The sequence below is a fragment of the Anarrhichthys ocellatus genome, unplaced genomic scaffold, assembly GCF_004355925.1.
Source record: "Anarrhichthys ocellatus isolate YVR2014 unplaced genomic scaffold, GSC_Weel_1.0 scaffold41, whole genome shotgun sequence".
In the NCBI taxonomy this organism is placed as follows: Eukaryota; Metazoa; Chordata; class Actinopteri; order Perciformes; family Anarhichadidae; genus Anarrhichthys; species Anarrhichthys ocellatus.
In genome coordinates this window covers 1939751-1960182 of record NW_022280071.1, presented here as the reverse complement: position 1 = coordinate 1960182, position 20432 = coordinate 1939751, and the positions used below count along the sequence as shown (strand labels likewise).

Genomic DNA, 20432 nt, shown 5'->3' with positions numbered 1-20432 from the left:
TCTCTCTCTCTCTCTCTCTCTCTCTCTCTCTCTCTCTCTCTCTCTGTGTGTGTGTGACATCCTGCCTCCGACAGTGTGCTGGGTGAGGCAGAGAGAGCAGGGGGATGTCAGGTTGCATCTTTGTTTGTTTACACTCAGCCCTGTGATTACCCTCCTGCTTCGTGCTCGCCTGTGTCCTTACATGGATGCTGATAGCAGCATGATCTTGGGCGGCTTTCCGAATCATGAAGGACTCATAGTAATGGCGGCTTTAGAGTGTAAACAGTTCCTCAGCCTGACCGTGCTCACCTCTGAGTACGGCCGGCCATCTTGTTTTGTTCATGAGATTACTGACATCGCAAAAGCTCGTTTGTGACTTCAGAGCCGGAGCAACAACAGTTCTCCTGAAAGTGTATTTGAATTAGCATACAGTACCTAAAGCCGGAGCACTGGCACTCCTGCAGCGAACTGCAGCCGGAGCACAAAGAGAGAGGAGAGCCAAGCAGACAGGAGGAGACAGAGAAAGGGCACAGAGAGGGAGCACATGGAGCAGAGTTAGTCCACGTTAGTTGAGTTGAAGCGTGTTTCAGCTTATTGAATATGTTCCAGCACATATTTCCCACTGTGGTATTTTCATTTTTAATGCATCTTCGACAGACTTCTATGCAAACTGACATTTGTGGTGCTTGCAACAGTGAAAAATGACATTTGAAAAACAGCAACTTTTCATAAACACTGGGCCTCTTGCAGGAATATGTATCCCTCTCAATGATGTAATATTATCATATCTGTCTTTATCCAGAAGGTCTCTGTTTCCAGTGAGGTTTACTCCTGTCGGACGAACCGTACTCTCTGAACTGTACAAAGCTGTTCAGACATTGTTCATCTGATCTTGATGTAGACTACAAGGTGCCAGCTGGGTAGATGTGATCATTGTTAGAATCAATGCTTCACAGTGTACGGCCATCTGGTCTGCTTCATTCAACACTACAACTACTGCCTTGCCAACCGCCAGGCTGCAGTTTACATCCATGTCTGCCAAAAGATCATCTTCATTTATCATATCAACTATTTGTGTAAAATTGTCACAATCAACATACGAGTTCTTGAGTTATGCCGAGAAGCGTGTTTTGTAAGGTCACAGTGACCTTTGACATCCAAATTTGAATCGGTTCATCCTCGCCCAAGTTTTCCTGAGCTATCATGGGAAATGAAGATGAGATGGAGTGACATAATGAAGTGTAGTAAGTGTAGTAGATGCAGAGTGCAGCAGCTGGAGGTGAGATGGTGTTCTGAGGTAAACGCAGTACAATTACCAGAAGAGTTCAGTTGCAGCCTGTAGTTGTATTGCAACTGTTTGAATGTCAAGTTCCTACCACATCCTTCTTTGTGGCCTGCGGGCATCCACTCTGTGCTATTCTTCATACACGTGTCTTTATTATCGTCATTATTCCATATGTCTTTGGAAGAATGCACCACGTTTGCATCTGCCTCACAGTGACCTTTCACGTGATTTTCTTGGAATGTTATGAACATTTAATCTTGTTATCAGAACACCTGGTCTGAGATCAGGTGCCGGTCTCTGCTGGAGTCTGAGCTGAAGGAGTTTCTGGTTAACCTGCATGAGTTCATCTGATGTCACCAGAATCTGACCCGGTGGCCATAGAGTCTAGACCATCTTCTCTCTGATGGTCTCGTTCACTGATGGAGGTCATATAGATCAGCAACTCACACAGTAACTGCAAACTCCAAATGCAATCAATCAGATTAAGGAATTATAATTCTTTATGTCAAACAAGAGTGTGTAGCCAACAGGTCTGGACCAGAATGATTGTATTGTCAAATTACAAAACCAACATTCTGAAAATTGGTGAATGGGACTAATTACCTTAAATAACTCATATGTGTTCTTGCATGAGGCCCAATATCCCACTGACTGTGGGGAACCCCGACTCTTCACTGTCTCATTAAAACAGGTAGGAATGATCTAAGGAGTGCCAGGCAGAGGAGACTCACTGAGGCTGTAGTCCTGGTCCTGGTCCTGGTCGTGGCTGTGGACAGGAGAGGAATACTCTCCATCTTGCTCTCTGTCTCCATTCAGCTCGGCTCTCCGCTCGCTCTTTTTACCTTTCAGTTTCCCCGGCAGAGTCTGGTACTTGCTCAGCTCCATGTGAGCATTCTGGAGGTCATCAAAAACAAAACAGTGCCATATTTTTAGTGTGCCATGATGTCTGTTATCCTACTTTATTTATAGCTTACATACTTTAAGACGATACTATGAGTATGAGTATGATGTGTATCACAGAACATCACATTTCCTCTCCTGGTCAGTCCCATCTAAATATCTTTCACGACAACAGAGTCATGAGGAGGTCTGCTCCTTGCTCTGTTGCATCACATCTGATGAAACTGTATCTGAGCAGAGTCAGCGGGACTCTGGACCAATGAGAGGAGAGGCCAGCAGACAGAAACAGCCATGATACTCAGCTGTGTGTGTGTGTGTGAACACAGTATCTGCATGAATATCTGTAGAGCAAAGCATGTGTGTGTGTGTGTGTGTGTGTGAGGCTGTGACCAGGAGGCATTCTGCTTTTACTCAGAGGGTGAACTCTGCTTGTCAGCACGAGAGAAGCAGACAGCAGGATATTCACTGAGGCGATACTGTATATCTGGAGGGGCTGAATAAAATGCAGCATCGGCACGAAGACTTTATTTGTTTATAAATCTAGGCCATCATTTCCATTGCAAACAGCCCACACACTGTGGCTACCGAGATCCCTGAATGCATGCTGAACACCAGAGGGTCTAATGAGGGGAGGCAATATGCAGTGAGATGTGTTTCTACATCATCCATGGCAACCAGTGGAGGAGGAAACAAGGCTCGGTCACATGGATCCACAATGATTGAGATTTATAGAACAGAAGCAGGCGTACATGTGGCTTTGTGGATCTGAGGAAAACGTACACTCAGTTTTAGTTGTTTTGTCCATCCTGGTGAACTACTGATGTATGTAGGAATGTGCCTCAGTGTATATTTGCTTCCCATGAACATGAACACCTGGACTGCATTATGTACATGTGTATGACTGGGACGGATCCAATTCTCTGACATCTTTTAAGTTCTACAGTGTTTTTTGTTACAGAAGATCTCTAAAAATGATGGTGTTTTGAATGGACTGCAGACGCTCCCGCTGCTTCACACACAGCACACGTGTTTGTCGGGTTAGGCTGTGTGAAGGCATGCAGCACATCAGTACCTCTGCCCTTGTGTCTGATTCAGTCTCAAGAGGCTGGATCTCTACAGCCTGGAGCCAACACAGACACAGGAGAGAGGACAGGACACACACACACAGTTAGCAGGTTAGCATTCACACGAGCAGATTAAATAACGTAAAGTAAATCATGTTAGGTCAACTTCAAGAAGCAGCAGCAGATGCAGCAGGTCGGAATTAGTTAGATTAGATCACAGTATCATGAAAGTCATTCAAAGCACTGACGAACCTTTTGGAAGGATCCACTCTGCAGCTCCTCGAGACTGCTGGACAGCAACCTGCACCGATGCCTGGGAGAGAAAATACACTCTTCAGAATCAGCAGAGATTCAATGAGGAACAATGTCACTCTGTTCTGATTCATGCTGACTGCCTACACTTTACACTTTGCACTACATAGAACTCTGCAATGGTCAACAGAAGGTACACGAACCCAAAGCTTCTACCTACCACGAGCCATTAAAGAAGCTCATGTCCCCAGTGGACACCAGCGAAGTGTCCATCGAGTTCTGGACACTACAAGAAATGGCACACAAGGGCTCAGATTAATAGGAAGCTGTGAGGTGTGTGTGTGTGTGTGTGTGTGTGTGTGTGTGTATCTAGAGTGTTTATACCTGGAGTCCAATTGTCTCTGGTAGGGAGATGAAGAAAGCATCAGTGGAGAAGACCCTCGAGATGACATCTATGTAGAGACAAAACACCATTATAACACTTTCATCAGTTCAGATATCCGTAGATTGTCAGGTGATGAATCGTGTGAAATAGAGTGTTTTTAGCAGCGCTTCTTCGTCGTACCTCTGACCTAACAGAATCAGATTGTGCTTTGTGTGTGATGGCTCTGAGTCTTAGACTGCCAGCCAGCTCCTCTTCACTGCTCCCTACAAACATCACACAGCACCACACCATTACAACCACATGGCAGGAAGGCAGAGGACGAGGGTTCCTCCGCTCTACTTTCAGCATTCTTACCCTGTGTGAGAGCCATGACTTCCCTCATCTTTCTGTACTGGACAAGCAGAATGGTCAGCTCCTCTATACGTCGATCCTGTTATTGTAATCAAGTAAAATGAGGAGACCCTTAACTCTCCAAGTCAACATTAAAGACAACTTTCATCACGGCGGTGGTGTAATAAACAGGGTTCATTTACCTTTTCCTCGTTTGAAGCTAACAAAGACTCCATCCCCACCTTCAGCCTCTGGTATTCGTGGTCTAACAAAGACAAGCCAGCGATCACAATGTTATTCTGGACCCACAGTAACCTCGCGTCTAATTCATTTTGGGCATTTGAGACAAATCACATCAGGCACCCGCCTGATGTGATGTTAGCGACAGCCATGACAGCCATGCTAATGTGAGTAAGCAAGCATAAGCAATCCACACTGACAGCAGCACTGTCCATACAGCGTCACCTGTTACACACTGCAGCCTGTCATTGTGCTGTGTGCAGCAGTGAGGCCAACACCAACTAAGAAAAGAGATCTCACTTCTCACTTTCAGAGAAATGAGGTTTTTACAAGCAGCACAACACTAGCACACAGACACACACACACACACTGAGCCACTTATGCTAAAGGGGAACTCCACCAATCTAACACACAAAGGTCAGCTTACTAGCACTACTGAGAGAGTGAATGCAGTGGTGTTATTAATGCACATTACTAGTCTTTGTGCTTTCTCTCCTCACAGGTTTCCATGGATCGTGGTTGTATCTGGACCCTGGTCCTGCCTGACACCCACTGCTACAGTTATTAGTAGTAGTAGTCATATTTCTATGACTGCTTCATGTGACTTCATACATGTTCACATTATATGAATCATTTCTGTCATATAGATTGATTATGTTGTTCATTCTTGTTAAAGGATTTTTTGGGCAGTTTTTCCTTTTCTGATGCGAGGGTCCAAGAATAGTACGAGTATTGGGCTACATGAATAAAACTGACTTGACTTTGGAGGAGCTTTGTAAGGTCTGCGAGACAAAAACATCACACTGACTAACTCTGTATTGTGATTTAAACAAGAGATATTCATGTGATCGTACTGGGAAGTTGATCTAAAAATAATGATCTGCTGATACAGAGGTCTCTTTGTAATGTAAGTCTATGTGAATGAGTCTTTTTGGGGCCCATGGCATCACATGATGGACCTGGACGTTGTAATGCCCCCGTTTGGCCACTATGTCAAATTGGCTTTAAAGCCCAGTGCTTTCTGGAGGCTTGGTTTTATCAGACATGAAAAAGATGCTATTGGTTGCATCGTGGGAACGCACTGGAGCTCGACCCATACTAAGGATATCTTGGCTTCTGCAGCATTTATTCTGACTATTATTTTCCTCCGTGGAGTCCCCAAACTAAATAGCTAAAAACTAGAGTGTTGGATTAGCCCTTTAAAATATATGGCTGAGGTAAACCAAAAGAGACTGAAGCTAGAATGTTTGATGGCACTGTACATTGAGGTTTATACACGCTGATACCACGGCCACTGGGAGCTCTTGATTCTGATTGGCTAGTAGGTGTGGACAACCGGACAGTATGACCTACTGTATGACGCAGGTGCTTGTTTGCAGTTTGTTAATGTGCCATTATTAAACTGTAGGTAACAACAGCTTGTGTATGTTACTGCATGTGTGTGAGAGAGCTGATCAGCTATTCTCCTGACTTCAGAAGAGAGACCTCTGGTCCAGCCTGAACAAATCATGTTTCTGAGTCATTCAGGTGTCAAGTGGCCGTGGTATTAGTTTTACCCTCCATGCATGTACATTGGAGGGTTTGATGTTTAATGAAGCTGGAATGTTTACTACGACCAACACAAACTGAAGCTCGGCTGTGGTCCGATCCCAAGCCAAACACTCTGCCACCAGGCACCCGACTAACAGGCTCCCACACGTAAACATTTCAAGGGGCCAACTGCTGTTTTTATGTTTTGGACTGGTTGAGATTTGAGCCAAAATCACTGCATCACTCGGCAACACTGCAGTGAATCAATGTGTGGTACAAAGTTACATATGATGGCAGAGCAGTTTGGTTGACGATGAGAGCCAGAACAGCAGCACACCATGCCTTACATTTGTTAATCAGCTGCTTGATATACACCTCCTCTACAGCAGGGGTCAGCAGAGAGTCAGAGAGCAGTCAAGTACACAGCAGAGGAGAGAGGGACATGTGGTTAGAAGTTACAGCAAGTGGCTCTCAGGCACACATCTGCACGGACGGATGTGGATGTGCAGTGATTGGTGAGTACCTCTCTCTGTGTTGTCATTGGCTGTGCTGCCTCTGGCCAGCAGCTGGGTCTGCAGACATTCGATCTCAGCGTCTTTGGAGGCCACGAGCTGCTGCAGCTCTGACATCTCTGCCTGTGGAGGAGGATAGAGTGCATGTGAACTGTGTTAGTCCTCCTGGTCGTTGGATAAATAGCAGATGTAGGAAGTTCAACTCCAAGGCAACTAAATAGTTTAAATTCTCTGTGATTTACAGATTGATGTCTCGTGGCACTCATGTGAGAGCCGCCTGTCACATTGAAGGAGCTGTGAATGATCAAATCATAGAGTTCTGAAATAAGACAACAATGTGAGTGCATCAGACCTGACCAGACACTGGAAGGCAAAGCGGGTACTGACCGAGTCCATCGCCACAGGACGGACGAGAATACGAGACAAGACACATCGTCCCTTTATCACAGAGCTCCTCCACCAGGCTTCTGCTGCACAACCACGTATTTCACTTCTATTCTACCGACTCCGTCTTCTCACCTCTACTTGAAGCGCTGCCTTCATGAGGTGTAGAATTTTCAGAATGAGTTTACATCTTATTGTCCGTGTTCACGACTACATCAGACCACAGGGAGTTACCTAAAGGAGATCTGAGGAGAGCGACGTACGTACACATTCTCAGATGGAGGAGTCCATGTGCTGATGACTCTCACATGACTGACCTGAGTGCGGTATGACTCACAGCTAAGGGCTCGGTCACACACCTCTCATCACTTCCACTGCACTCACATGACATGCTTTGGTTTGACTGCGACCCCTTTCTCTCTCCTCTTTGCCCTCCTCCTCCTCACTATCGATGGTCCAATCAGAGCAGAAAGGAGAGAGCTCCCCTGCCTCAGGCTGAGCTGCTGGTCGAGGGGCTAAAGCCACCATGAACCGCAGCGAGGCTTTTGTCACATGTCGTTCTTTAAATAAAGGCATGAAAAAAGAATGTCCTCTGCAAGTTCAGCACCTTCTGGTCAACACACCTGCAACATTTAGTGGTTTCTGATGAGAATTTGCCTGCACCTAGTTTCAGGAAAACGGAGGGCCTGGTGTGATCTTGACAACCTCATCATCAAAGCTGTTGGAGACAACAGGTGTGTGCACAGAGCTGCATGTTTACAATGGTGGTATGCTATGAAACTTAACACCGCATCCGGCTGCTTCACAATAAAAGCCTAGAAGCCGACAATAGAAGCAAGACAGGTCAGTGAAGTGGAAGGAGGAACACAAAGGTATGTTTTTTGTGTTTGTATGTTGAAGGAAACTAAACACTACAGAAGATAACAGTGGGGTCGTCACTCTTTGATAAAGGAATATCTGATCTGGGTAATATGCAGGATCACACACACTGTCCATGCAAAGACAGAAAGGAGAAGAGACAGTCAGCAGCAGAAGGTTGGTTTTCATTGTTCCTGCTTCTTATCACTGATACACGAGGACTTATACTTTGTAGAGATCAGAGTGTTTCTCTCCGTCTCTCTCACTGACTCTATCGCCACCCTACTGTAGGTTAAAAGCTTGTTTTTTACTGGACCATTTGTGATTTGTGGGGAAGTTCAGCCATACATCACAAGACCAACAGATGTAAGACAAGGAGGATCAGGAGGATGAAGAAAAGAGGAGCTGCGAGCACAAAATAAGGAAATGAGGAAGAAGAGGAGGAAGACGAGAAGCATACGAGCCAAAGGAGAAAACTGGTGGAGAAAAGGTAGAAGAGATGGGAGACAGAGGCAGTATTAGCAAGAGGACTGAGTACTAATCTGAGGACAGGGACAAACACAGAAGACAAGAGCCAGAGGAGTAAGAAGAGAAGGCACCTGTGCGCTGTGCCAGCGCTCCTCCCAGTGCTGCTTCTCCAGCTGCGTGTGCTCCACCGTCAGCTTGAGGCTGGACAGCTGGGTCATGAGCGACTGGTAACACACATGGAGAGAGTAGGAGATAGAGAGCTAGAGAGAGACACAGGAAGAGGGTAATGACGGGGATTAGAGATGAGGAGAAGGAAAAGAAGAGAGAGCAAGCCGCAGAGAGGGAGGAGGAGAGGAGGAAGGAAGCACTGTAAGCACAGAGAAAGCTACGGCACTTAGCAATAACAAACAATGTGTTAGAGGTGCTCTTCTCATCTTAAAGCCTGTCAGTCAGCAACATGTTGTTCAACCTCACAAATCATTATTTTTATTTCTAGTACAGACCTCAGATTTTCCAAAAATACCAAATGTGAAATGAGTATAAAATGATGGTGCAGCTGTTTAGCATCAAAAAGCTTCAATAAAGTGAGTCCTAAAATAGAGATAAGTGAACAAAATGACAGTACATTATATTATTTTACATTCTTATTTATATCGTGAGTAATACCTCATTTCCTCCCTGGATGTTTCTCAGATGAGCCACGTCATCACTCTCCACTGTAGTGTGACGGATACTCGACTCCTATTTATACTTGCTAGCTGGTTGATAACCATAAATGACTTGCTGCCACCTTAACCTTCTCATCCTCAGACTGGTCCTCCACAGAATTATCTTTAAATACAAAGTGCTATTGCTACATGTAATACTCTTTCCTTTCATACAGCTGCTCTACATTCCCAATGATGCATTCCCTTTCTACACTCTCTGTCATGCACATTCATAGAAAGAGCAGATTACAAACCCAGTTACACAGAAACGTTTCAGGGAGGCCTGCAGCTTGGAAAGGTTTCTCTGATGGAATCCATGACGTTTAGATTGTGACTGCTGTACACAGCTCACTGTAACCTGGATACTTTCAGGAATAGTTCCACATTTTGGGAAATAAACTTTTTCGAGTTTGATACCAATTTCACGTCTGTAATGCAATACTGCCAGCAGCCAGTTAGCTTAGCATATGGGGTACAGTTGGAACAAACATGTCGGATATATTGTTTTCAGATTGTTTTAAGTCCTAAAAAATACAGAATCCGTCTGTCACAGTCACGACTGTTTCTTAGTCTAACTATTGCTTAGAGTGGATGTTTGTCCAGTTTTACAGTTCTCTAATGAAAGCCCCAAACTAGCCTCATGACCAACTATGTCATGTGTTGGGGGGCTTCAGCGCATTCTTTTATTGCAGCATGTTGTGGTTAGTACACGTTGTTGTGTTAGGGTTAGTAGCTAAGCTGGCTGTAGGTACAGTAACTTACTGTAAGCTTTGATAAAGAGATCACATTCACTCTGCAGCTGTTACGGTTCTTTGTTTACTGGTACAACACATGACCTACATCTTCACACAGTATGTGAGCTTATTGTGCTGCCTGTGTTGGTTTATTAAGTACCTTGGTGGCTCTTAGCTTCCTCTCATACTGGCCCTTCTCTCCCTCTAGCTCCTCCACTCTGCTCTTCAGCTGCTTCACTTCTTGTAGCAAATCCTACAGAAAAAACAAAAACACAGCTTTGTTTACTTCACACGTCTTTTTCAAAGCCACACTAAGCAGTCTCAACAGCCATGCAGGTGAGTTCACCTACTTGTTCTGAAACTCTGGGAATGAACACGGTTACTGAGCTGTGCACATGCCAACATAGAAACAGGAGGGTTCACATTCAGTGCAGTTACAAAGGTCCCCAAAACTGAAGAGTACAGTGGTTAATATAGGAAACATGATCCTCCTGAAACAAGTAGCACAGCGAGCAGTTACCAACAACCAGGAGGAGGAAGAACCCAGGACCCAGAACAAGACTGAGCGCTGTCCAGGCTGCACGCCGCCACTGTCTAAAGACACCTTGTTGAGCATCACATATCATTATAGAAACAGGAAGGAGACATGACCCATCCACCTGGTCAGTGTAGGAGGAAACGGACTGATGGAACGGTTAGTAGAGGGAGGAACCACCGTCATGCAAGCAAACCACATCAAATCAAATCAAAACACAATGCCGGTCCACAAACCTATTTGACAGGATTTATAGAGACAAAACCCAGATTAGCGCTGACATGCGTTTGTCCAAATGCTTCAGATACTTGAGGAGTCAGACAGAAACACACCTACAGTAGGTCACACTACCTGTAGCTACCGTAGGGTTCCTTATTTGACCATATTGTTACCGACTCAGCTTCAACAACTTAATAATAAGTCCTCAAATGTATGGAAGTATTTGGAAAACCTCTCCAAATCTGCAAGAACCAGAGTAGAGTGTGACCCCAACACAATCTGCAGACACACTACAAGAGAGGTTGTTAGTTTGATTCTGTGGGAAGCTCCAAATACCGGGCAGTGTGAGGACTGGTTAAAAATAAGAGAAGAGAAGACGTGATGGGGAAGGAGGGGAAGATGAGTTCATCCAAGTCTCCCTACGTGTACAGTCTGTCCTCCATTGTGCATCCGGGCGTCAGAGCCAGACAACCTCAGGTCTGAGCCGGCTAACCCAGCCTGAGGGATGAGGCCCTGGGTTTGGCTGCCTCTGGCCTCCCCCTGCTGGGCCTCCCTCTCCTCCAGGGCCCGTTTCTCCTGGATACGAGTGCTGATCTCCTCCTGAAACCTGCACATCTGCTCCTGAAGATCACTGATGAGATTTACCACACACTGGGAGGGGAGGAGGGATGGAGAACAAAAGCAGGGCAGTGAAAGAGATGAGGAGAGGAGAGGAGGAGAGGAGAGGAGAGGAGACGAAAGGAGGAGAGGACAAGATTAGAGGAGAGGACAAGATTAGAGGAGAGGAGAGAAGGAGAGGAAAGGAGAGGATCAGACATGTACTTATTTGTTAATCTAGTCAGCATTTGGGAAAGCTGTTTCCATATCTCGATGACTGTCAGCTTTTAGTGAGGAAACTTAAAACTTCACACTCTTCAAACATCTAAACAACATAAAACATAAATATGAATTAAAAAAGTGAGAGCAGAAGAAGGAATTGCAACAGAGAGAAGTAAAGAACTTTGGTAACTAGAGGATGAGCAGACAATACCAGCAGCAGCACACAAGTATACTGTTCCCCCCCTTGTGCAGAATGACTCAGCGTCTGTGTTCAACTACACAACACATCTCTGTCGGACTCTTTCGATGCCCTGTGAGGACTGACAGCAGAGGTCATCATTGTGTCCGATCATCAACATTTTCATTCATAGAACATCACATTTGTTCCAGAGGGCTTCCGGGTGTGATGTTACTCTCTGCAGTAGATAAAAGGTCCAACCGGTCCAGCTGTGAGAGCACATCTGGCTGCTGACTGACCACACTGAAACATGTCACCACCTGTGGTGTTTCTAGAGGTAGACAGGCCGACATGTTGGGTTCTCTTATTACGCATGTATTGATACACCAGCCGGTATGAGTATCAACATTGTTTATGTAAAAGATGTGTTGTTTTTTTCTTACTTCCGAATTTCAACATTAGTATCAGCTTGAAAGATCAAATATCTGTCGGGCTATAGTTTCTACTCTCAGCTCCCAGGACATCACATGCCAGTTAGAAACTATAAGTTTATTACATATTAATAAATCCATTCCTTGATGTAGGCCGTGGGATACAGTCACAAGATCATTTCACTACTACATGTAGCAGATCCATAGGGAGGGAGATCAGGGTTGAATGATTCCTGGTCCACATCGGGATGTCTTCATAAGGAACGTCTGACTTTGTACAATGTCAACACAATGACAGCATTAGAGGAGGTTCCCACTGAGAAGAAATAGTGCATAACAACCTGTTTCACAGGAAGAGCTACCAGGCAGCCACAGAACATACTTAGTGAAAAGGTAAAGCAGATCTTCTCTCCCAAAGTACACCCACTGATGTGGTCTGTCTCTCAGTGGACCAGTACAGGCTCTTACACCTCTATGTCACAGCTCCACCCTGAATGAGGATCAGAATCTCTACCCAGACAGAGGAAGAGAAGATACAGCAGACTTACATTAAACAAAAATGCATGGTCATCAATCTGTAGTTTCAACAATTGCAGTGTTGATCAGACAGCAGTGGCTTCGTGTGGTCTCCTGAGGTGAAAGTGTGCGGCCCTCAGGAATGCTCAGAGTGGATGCCTGCCATTCCTCCTGCAGCTGTTACAAACCACGCACAGACACACTCACTCTGCTGACAAGAATCTAGACCGCCGTCGGTTGCCATCGCAACATGACCAAAGCAAAACACCACCTCTGTACATCGATGTGTTGGATCGGAGGTGTATGCAGGTATGTAAGATTATCTCATTCATACACCAACTAAGAGTCCACGTGTCCGTGTCAAAGCAGCTCTGTTAGACACCACGGAGGCACAACTGATGCTGTGGAGCCTCAGTGATCCCTAAACCAGCTGGACAGTCACACTGCTGCACATGAATGAGTGCAGCTCTTTCTTTCCTGAGCAAACCTCTACTGAAGTGCCCTTGAGCCTGGCATGTGACTACTTGATGCCTGTCACAGTCTGACAAGTGTGCACAGACAACGCTGCCTCCTGAAGAAAAACACCTAACAAGATGAATACTGTTCTTTACACGATGTCAAAGGTTCTCTATTCAATATTCAGATCATTAATATCTCACCAACATCTATCATCTATGTACAGATATGGAGGAGTAATGTCCACCTGGGCAGAGGATGAAGTGTGTCTTGTTATCAGAGCTTCTCCTCTCTTTGGTCACATAGCCGGTCGGCAGCGTGCATGTGAGCGCATGTGAGCGCATGTGAGCGCATGTGAGCGCACGGCCACCGCTCTGCACCGCTCTCATATGGTGATTACAGCTTTGCATTGACATTCATTCACACACTGATGGCGGGGCTAACATGCAAAGTGCCACCTGCCCATCAGGACTATCTAACATTCACACCCAGCTCGCGTATAACCCAACATCACAATCTCACTCTTGATATCAAGCTGCATCTGTGCTCCTATAGGTCACATAATGTGTGTTATCCACCTCTGGTTTCAGAATACTTCAGTCACAACTGAACACAGGGAAAGACAGTGACGGTTTAGTAGAATTGCACACTGTCTTGCTTTTATCCATGCTAGTGGCTCTAAGGAAGGCGATGTTGGTTGGTCGGTCGCTCCACAACTTTGGTCCAAACTGAAATATCTTCACAACTGTTGGATGGATTGCCATACAATTTGGTAGCCATTCATGTTCCCCTGATGATGAATTATTAAACCTCTAGTGATGCCTTAACTTGACTAGATTAAATATAAAATCATTAACCCAACTGCCCGCCTGCATCACAGACCAAGTGGTTTAGATGATCTGTCTGACTGTCTGCCTGCTTCATGAGCAATGCACTCATGTTCCTGGATCTCAGTAATCACAGGATTTTTGTTACCTATAGAAATAATAGGCGAGCCCCAGCAGTGACCTGGTTTCATCAGTGACCTCTTGGACCCACAGTGGCTAAACACCACAGCAACAAGTGTTTCCTGACCAAAAACAAGTCTGACACCAACTGCTGACATAACTTTCCTTTTTGCTAACCTCAGAATCTGGTTTCCATGTGAGCTTAGCAGGGGCAGGAAAAGTTGCCGGAGGAATCAGATTACACTTTGGTTTTTTCACAGAGGCAGACGTCGCTGACAGTTACCTCGCCATCGTGTGTCGCCATCGCAGGGCAGAAAATAATATTTACACAGTACATATTGTCATTTCTTATCTTTCCATCTGCCTGTCACTGTCCCTCCTCCTGTCCGTCTGCTCGTCTTCTCTCATGGAGCCCCCTCTACTTCTGCTGATGCTCAAAAACCCTGTATCCTGTTTATTCTATCAAAGCATGGCCGTGGGTGCTGGAAGCCTCGTGATAGCTCTGCACGCACGCACGCACGCGCACACACGCACACACACACACGCACACACACACGCACGCACACACACACACGCACAGTGCTAAACCACAAGAGCAGCTTCAGTATCTTGTGGTGTCAGTGGGGAGCAGCTGGGTGTCACAATGAACAAAGTCCAAACAAAGAAACTAGTAAAGACAAGTGGCGACTGCTCAACTAGGGTGGCATGCACGTGTGTCTGTGTGAGGGTGTGTGTGTGTGTGCCAGTATTCGTGTTAAGTAAGAAACACACAGATTTGATGCAACTGTTTCTGCCCTCACTGAAGCAGAATCTCTGCCTCAAAGCAGATGTTCACTTTGAAATGTGAGGATCTTAACAGGTGCTTCTTGTATATATATATATATATATATATATATATAATATAAATAATACACCAGAAAAGTCTCCAACAACCCCAGATTTGTCACTAGACTAAAAAAGTCTTCATGAGGGTTTTGAAAGTCGCCAGATTTAGCGAGAGAGTCGCCAAGCTGGCAACACTGCACCGGCGAAATATGTCCCCAGATCAGCATTGGACATAACAATAGTTCCTATCACATATTAAACCAAACAAAAATCAATCTTCATAAAAACAAGTTGTACAAATAATAATATATAAACAAGCATATTAAAGCTACTGCAGATGTAAAAACAAACGCATTTAACTTACCAGAGCTGCTGTTCACTATTTAAAGACAACGTCAATGCTCCTTTCTTTGTTAACAAAGAGTTTAATCCCACGGTTGTTCAGTACATCCGTGCGTTTTAGTTCTAGTAAGAAGTCCTTCTCCATTCATGGACGCCAGTGAAGACAGTCGAGCCTCCCCAGTTGTATTTCTTGAATACGTTTTAATGCGTTTGAGGCTGAAAATGTCCGCTCAACAGAGGCAGCAGATATTGGGATTGTCACCGCCCAACATGTCACGCTAGCCCACTGACCAATCACGTACTTGTAGACCAGCTAGCAGGCTCTGGCACTTCAAAGAATACGCCCAACATGTCAAACTAAAGATTTGATTGGTTGAAGACTATGACAATCAACAATATCGTCCCCATTCACTTAAACTGCACATGGATGCACTTGTGAGTCTGCAGGTCTCGGGCCTCTGTTCTTACCTAGAGACACAGAGGTGAAATCTGATTGGATAAAAGCTCTACTTAAAACAAGCTGCACTGGAAGCAGAGCAACTGAGGAAGACAGTAGCTGTGCAATAAGAAAATAAGATAATGGGAAGAAAAATGATAATACATGTAGTGTATTTATGAAAAATAATTAAATCATAAAATAGCTATAACTTTGTGATTCTGTCTAGGCCAGCAGAGAAGGCCTTGCTGGCCCTGACGGCCCACCACTGATGTACATATGTCATATGGGTGAATACTTTTCATTCAGGCAAATGCAGCAGGGACCTCGAGCAACTCCAGTACAAGCAGCATTTAAGATCCAAGACACAGCAGCAGCTCTGCTGTTGGGCAGCTCTGTGAAACACACTCAGCTTTGATGACTCTCCATACCTCGGCTTTGTTCTGCTCGGTGTCCGCGGGCTCTTGTGGCGGTGTATTGGTGTGTGTCTCCTCCATGCTGACCAGCTTCAGTTTGAGGCAGGACACCTCGTCCACCAGGTCCAGCTTCTGAGACTCCAGAGAGGTCCTGCTCATCAGCTCCTGGGAAACACACACACACACACTGTAAGATTGATGCTTTGACAGCAACACTTGAGCTTTGACACACCACACCTAAAGAAATGTCAAACACACACACACACACACACACACACACACACACACACACACACACACACACACACTAATATCGGAGATCAATGCATTGAGAAGCCATCAGTCAGCTACTCCACTCAGGACAATGTTGTTCCCACACTAGCAGAGCATGCTAGGCCGGGGGCCCAGACCCTGCAAAGCTAAATATACACACTCACACAGACGAGGTGGGGCTCTATTAATACAGCTCTGTGCTTCTTTGGTATGGGAGAGAGAAAAACAAAATGTGTGAGAGAGACAGGCTGCTGAACATGAAGACGTGTGCGTTTCCTCTGACTCACACAAAACACACACCTCTTTGTCAACTGTCTGTTGCTTTCGTTTCCTCATCTAATCCCACTTCCTCTTCTCTTAACTCAAATTGAAGTGGCATTGGATTGTTGTTTGATAAACTAGGTCCAGTTGGTGCAGAACACTTTGGCCCTAATCCATCCTTGTCGGGAATCATTTTATACCGATCACTACTGATTCCATTCAACTAAAGCAGAGACACAAACACTCTTCCTCTGTCATTTTCTCCTAAAAGCTGATCAAAAGAAAAGAGATTCTGCTTCCAACAGTTTTACAAGTGACATTATTGAGTAGATTGATCCTCTTGCATCTGGTGATTGATCAAGGGGCCGGATGTAACAAATATGTAAAAAACATATTTTTAAATTGACTTATTCAGAGGGATGTAACTTTACACAGCTTACAGTACTATTGAGCAATAGCATTTTGATTTGAGTAGAACTAAAATCGACTTTCTATTTTAGGTTTCCGTCATGCTGACAATTTATTATGCAAACCCTAAAAGGAACGAATGGGAAAAATGACTATTATTTGTGTTTTTGTCTGTAATAGACCAGGAGATAACCTCTGGGTCTGAAGCGTTCATTCATTCTCTCTAGTGTCCACCAGGGGGCGACTCCTCTGGTTGTATAGAAGTCTATGAGAAAATGACTCTACTTCTCTCTTGATTTATTACCTCAGTAAACATTGTAAACATGAGTTTATGGTCTCAATCTCTAGTTTCAAGTCTTCTTCAATACAGCATGATGTTCATTTAGTACATTATGGTCCATTTAGAGTCAAACAGACCATAAAGCAGGGGATGCTTTAGGTCGGGGCTTACTGTGATTGACAGGTGAAAGTGTTGTCTCTTACAACTTTAACCCTTTCACAGTGTATTCTTGCTTTATCAAAGTTAATTGTAACATTAAGTCATCTAAAAGTGTCTTATTCAGAGTTCAGTTGTACGATTCCACAACTAAATAAAACAACAGTTTAGGGACATGACAGATTCATTAGAACAGACCAATTACCTTTTCTGAACGTAAAGGCCACACGTGATGGCCTTGATACACTGTAACACTCCATTAATCAAGAATAAGAGTGAACAGCCATGCCAGCGGCTCTATGAGGCTGTACTTAGGCACAGCGCCGAGTTACATGCTAACGTCAGCATGCTAACATGCTCACAGTGACAATCATGCTGGTCAGTGTCTTGGTTTAGCATGTTAGCATGCTAACATTTGCTATTTAGCACTAAATACAAAGTACGGGTAAGACTGATTGGAATGTTAGAACACGTTTGAATTTTAACCTGATGATAAAAAGTCAATGAATCATCAAAGTTATTACAATTCATCCTGAGGAGACCATGAATGTCTGCACCACATTGTATAGCAGTCCATTGAGTGATAGTTGTCAAGACATTTCTCTAAAAAAAAAAAGAAAAATTAGCATCATGGTGGCGCTGGAGGAGGATCACAAACATCGTTAATATACATCCTCTGGGCACTATGAATGTCTATGAAAAAACTCATGGGAATCCATCCTATGGTTGCTGAGATATTACAGTGTGGACCACAATGATGAACTGACCAACCAACCTACACTTCCATAAAAATACCATTTAATATGTAGACTTGAACTAATACATGTTCCAGGTCCTTAAACTTTTCGTTTCCCTCTGAAGGACGAGTGGATGGTACATTAAACACATTAGAGACCACAGAGGAATACCCACCGTCCAAATGGAAAGATCACATGGTAAACAAATTGTGTCAACACCACAGCCACAGACGGCTAAAACCCCATAATCACTCCAGCCCAGCGCCGCACGCACGCACGCACGCACGCACGCACGCACACACGCACACACACACACACACACACACACACACACAAAGTCTTAGGTCATGGCAGCTGACTCTCAGTTTGAAATCTAACACCAGTGTCACTTACTGCAGGATAAGCTGCAGTCTTTCAAGGTAATTTATCAGAACTTGTGGTCATGGCCCACAGCGCAGCTGCCTGACATCTGCTTCCCTTTGATTATGAGAAGCAACACATTATCATCCTCTCCACAGCTTTTATAGATCTCTTTACTCATCGGAAAACTAAACAGTGTTAAATATGACACAGGTACAAAGCACAACCTAGATCTGGACCACAGTTCTTAATATCTGAAGAACGTCACTTCAAAATGAAATATCCACAATATGAAAGAAGTGTTAGAGAATGACTGAAACGATGTGATCTCCACGTACGTATGATAACTCTGTGTAGGCTACTATATTCCCCATTTATACATTAATGCCATGGCATTAACATATTTGAATACATTATCTGGATAAAGAAGAACACATGCTGATGCAGTGTGTATGTGAGATTGGAATGTGAAGGGGATTAGAGCACATTTGGAGGTGGTCGTAGTCACATTGTCATTGGATGTCAGACTGGTGGGAATGCAATCTGTACAGTGACCACAAGAAGACCTGCCCCTCCATGCTAGCTAGCTTAACCAAGTCCCTGTTTGGTGCTGTGCAGCAGGTTTATCGGAGAGCGGTGAGATTATTTAACATGGCACAACATGAAAGATGATTGTTTGAACAAATCTATGTTCAACAGCAACCAAATGTCTACGTTGTTCTGCTGCATTTCCAACACATTGTCACTCCGTTTAGCGCCTCACGCTGCACACTCACACATGACAACTATGACCTGGCAACAGTCACCCCCAGCTGCATATCTGCTGTAGATGCACTGCTTTATTACTGCTCCGTGCAATATGGTCCGTCTGCAGCCTTTAGCAGCTCAGGCCACGCCCCCTTTGGCTATATTCGGGTTAAGGTGAAGAGATAAGGTTAGCATGAGGTGCTACAGGCTGCAGCCGGAACCTCCTCGCATCAAACTGAAACCACAGGTGAACCATCACCACAATGATGTCCACTATGATGCACAGTGTGGACTATTCTATGAAGCACATGACTCATGGTGAAGTGAATGAAAAGAGAAAACGGTTGGCATCTATGAAAGGTAAATATGATGCATGCATTGATACTTGATGCAAATGAGAATTATGATGATGAATTCTAGCGATTGATGAAGAGTCAATGGATACATCTGAGATAATGACCCTTGACTGAAGCTTTGTGTGTGTGTGTGTGTGTGTGTGTGTGTTCATGTGTGTTGTTAAGAACATAACTGTAAACCAAGTTCACAGAAATGTCTAAATATGACTGTATCACTACATGTGTGGGTGGATCCCCTCTAGCATGAGAACGCTGTGTGTGTGTGTGTGTGTGTGTGTGTGTGTGTGTGTGTGTGTGTGCTGACTAAGGACTATTTCTTACTAGATTAGCTGGAGTTCCCACAGTGAGCAGCAGCCCTGTGGGACTGACGCGTGATGTTACATGGCTTTCTTTCTCTCTCCCACAAACACACACTAAAGGAAGAACCAGTGACACAGATGGAGGACATGCTGCTGCAGACATGCTGCACCTTTTAAATCCTGCAAACAGTCTGATTACATATTGAGGAGATTTAGGAGGAACAAACCCAGAGCCACGACAACCGTTACCTTTCTCCACACTCCACCTTCATCTCCCTCAGCAAACATCTGGTATCACGTCAGCTGTTTGATGAGCTGACATCAACGGGACAGGACAGTGTCACACACACACACACACACACACACACACACACACACACACACACACACACACACACGACAGAAAAACAGAGAAGAGAACTCCCCTCCTCAGAAAAAAGGAAGAGTGTCGTTTGATTCCTGCAGAGATTTTAGAAGTGATCTTGGTCGGTGCAGACGGTACACATGAGAATTATAAAAGCTAGCTGGATAAAGATGAGTTAATGACCCACCCCTAGAGGGCTGAAGCGACGAGGAGAGGACAAAGAGCTTGTTGATGGGTCAATCAGAGAGCTGACTCTGTGATACACAGAGCTGTGGTCTCCTTGTTTGCCTCAATACTGACGTCAAGTCAAAAAGCTTAGCAGGACCAACTTGAGACATTCAGGGTTTCACACTTCTTTATACTGGCAGTCCAGTGGAACTGCCAAGAGTCAATGGATAGTATGTGTAGTATGAGTATGTATGTACAGTAAGATGTATAGTATG

The 20432-nt window shown here is 44.6% G+C and overlaps 1 protein-coding gene across 15 annotated transcripts in view; it reads right to left on the bottom strand.

Moving 5' to 3' along the window:
• Positions 1 to 20432, bottom strand: part of ppfibp2b (PPFIA binding protein 2b) — an 80705-nt gene that overhangs the window by 11846 nt on the left and 48427 nt on the right. For 6 of the 15 annotated variants that reach the window (XR_004213480.1, XR_004213481.1, XM_031868070.1 and 3 more), the window contains 15 exons: positions 15764 to 15913; positions 10806 to 11033; positions 9789 to 9881; positions 8319 to 8447; positions 6489 to 6600; positions 6313 to 6345; positions 4399 to 4460; positions 4220 to 4295; positions 4046 to 4128; positions 3865 to 3932; positions 3701 to 3766; positions 3481 to 3541; positions 3237 to 3284; positions 1996 to 2158; positions 415 to 447 (listed from right to left, as the gene is read on the bottom strand). Coding sequence is in view for 13 of the 15 variants with exons in the window: in XM_031868070.1 (XP_031723930.1) it covers positions 415 to 447; positions 1996 to 2158; positions 3237 to 3284; positions 3481 to 3541; positions 3701 to 3766; positions 3865 to 3932; positions 4046 to 4128; positions 4220 to 4295; positions 4399 to 4460; positions 6313 to 6345; positions 6489 to 6600; positions 8319 to 8447; positions 9789 to 9881; positions 10806 to 11033; positions 15764 to 15913 (1405 nt within the window). In the remaining 2 variants the exon portion in view is untranslated. Of the gene's footprint in view, positions 1 to 414; positions 448 to 1995; positions 2159 to 3236; positions 3285 to 3480; positions 3542 to 3700; positions 3767 to 3864; positions 3933 to 4045; positions 4129 to 4219; positions 4296 to 4398; positions 4461 to 6312; positions 6346 to 6488; positions 6601 to 8318; positions 8448 to 9788; positions 9882 to 10805; positions 11034 to 15763; positions 15914 to 16054; positions 16151 to 20432 lie in introns of those variants that run through there. The other 9 variants (XM_031868083.1, XM_031868075.1, XM_031868074.1 and 6 more) reach the window with 9 other exon arrangements.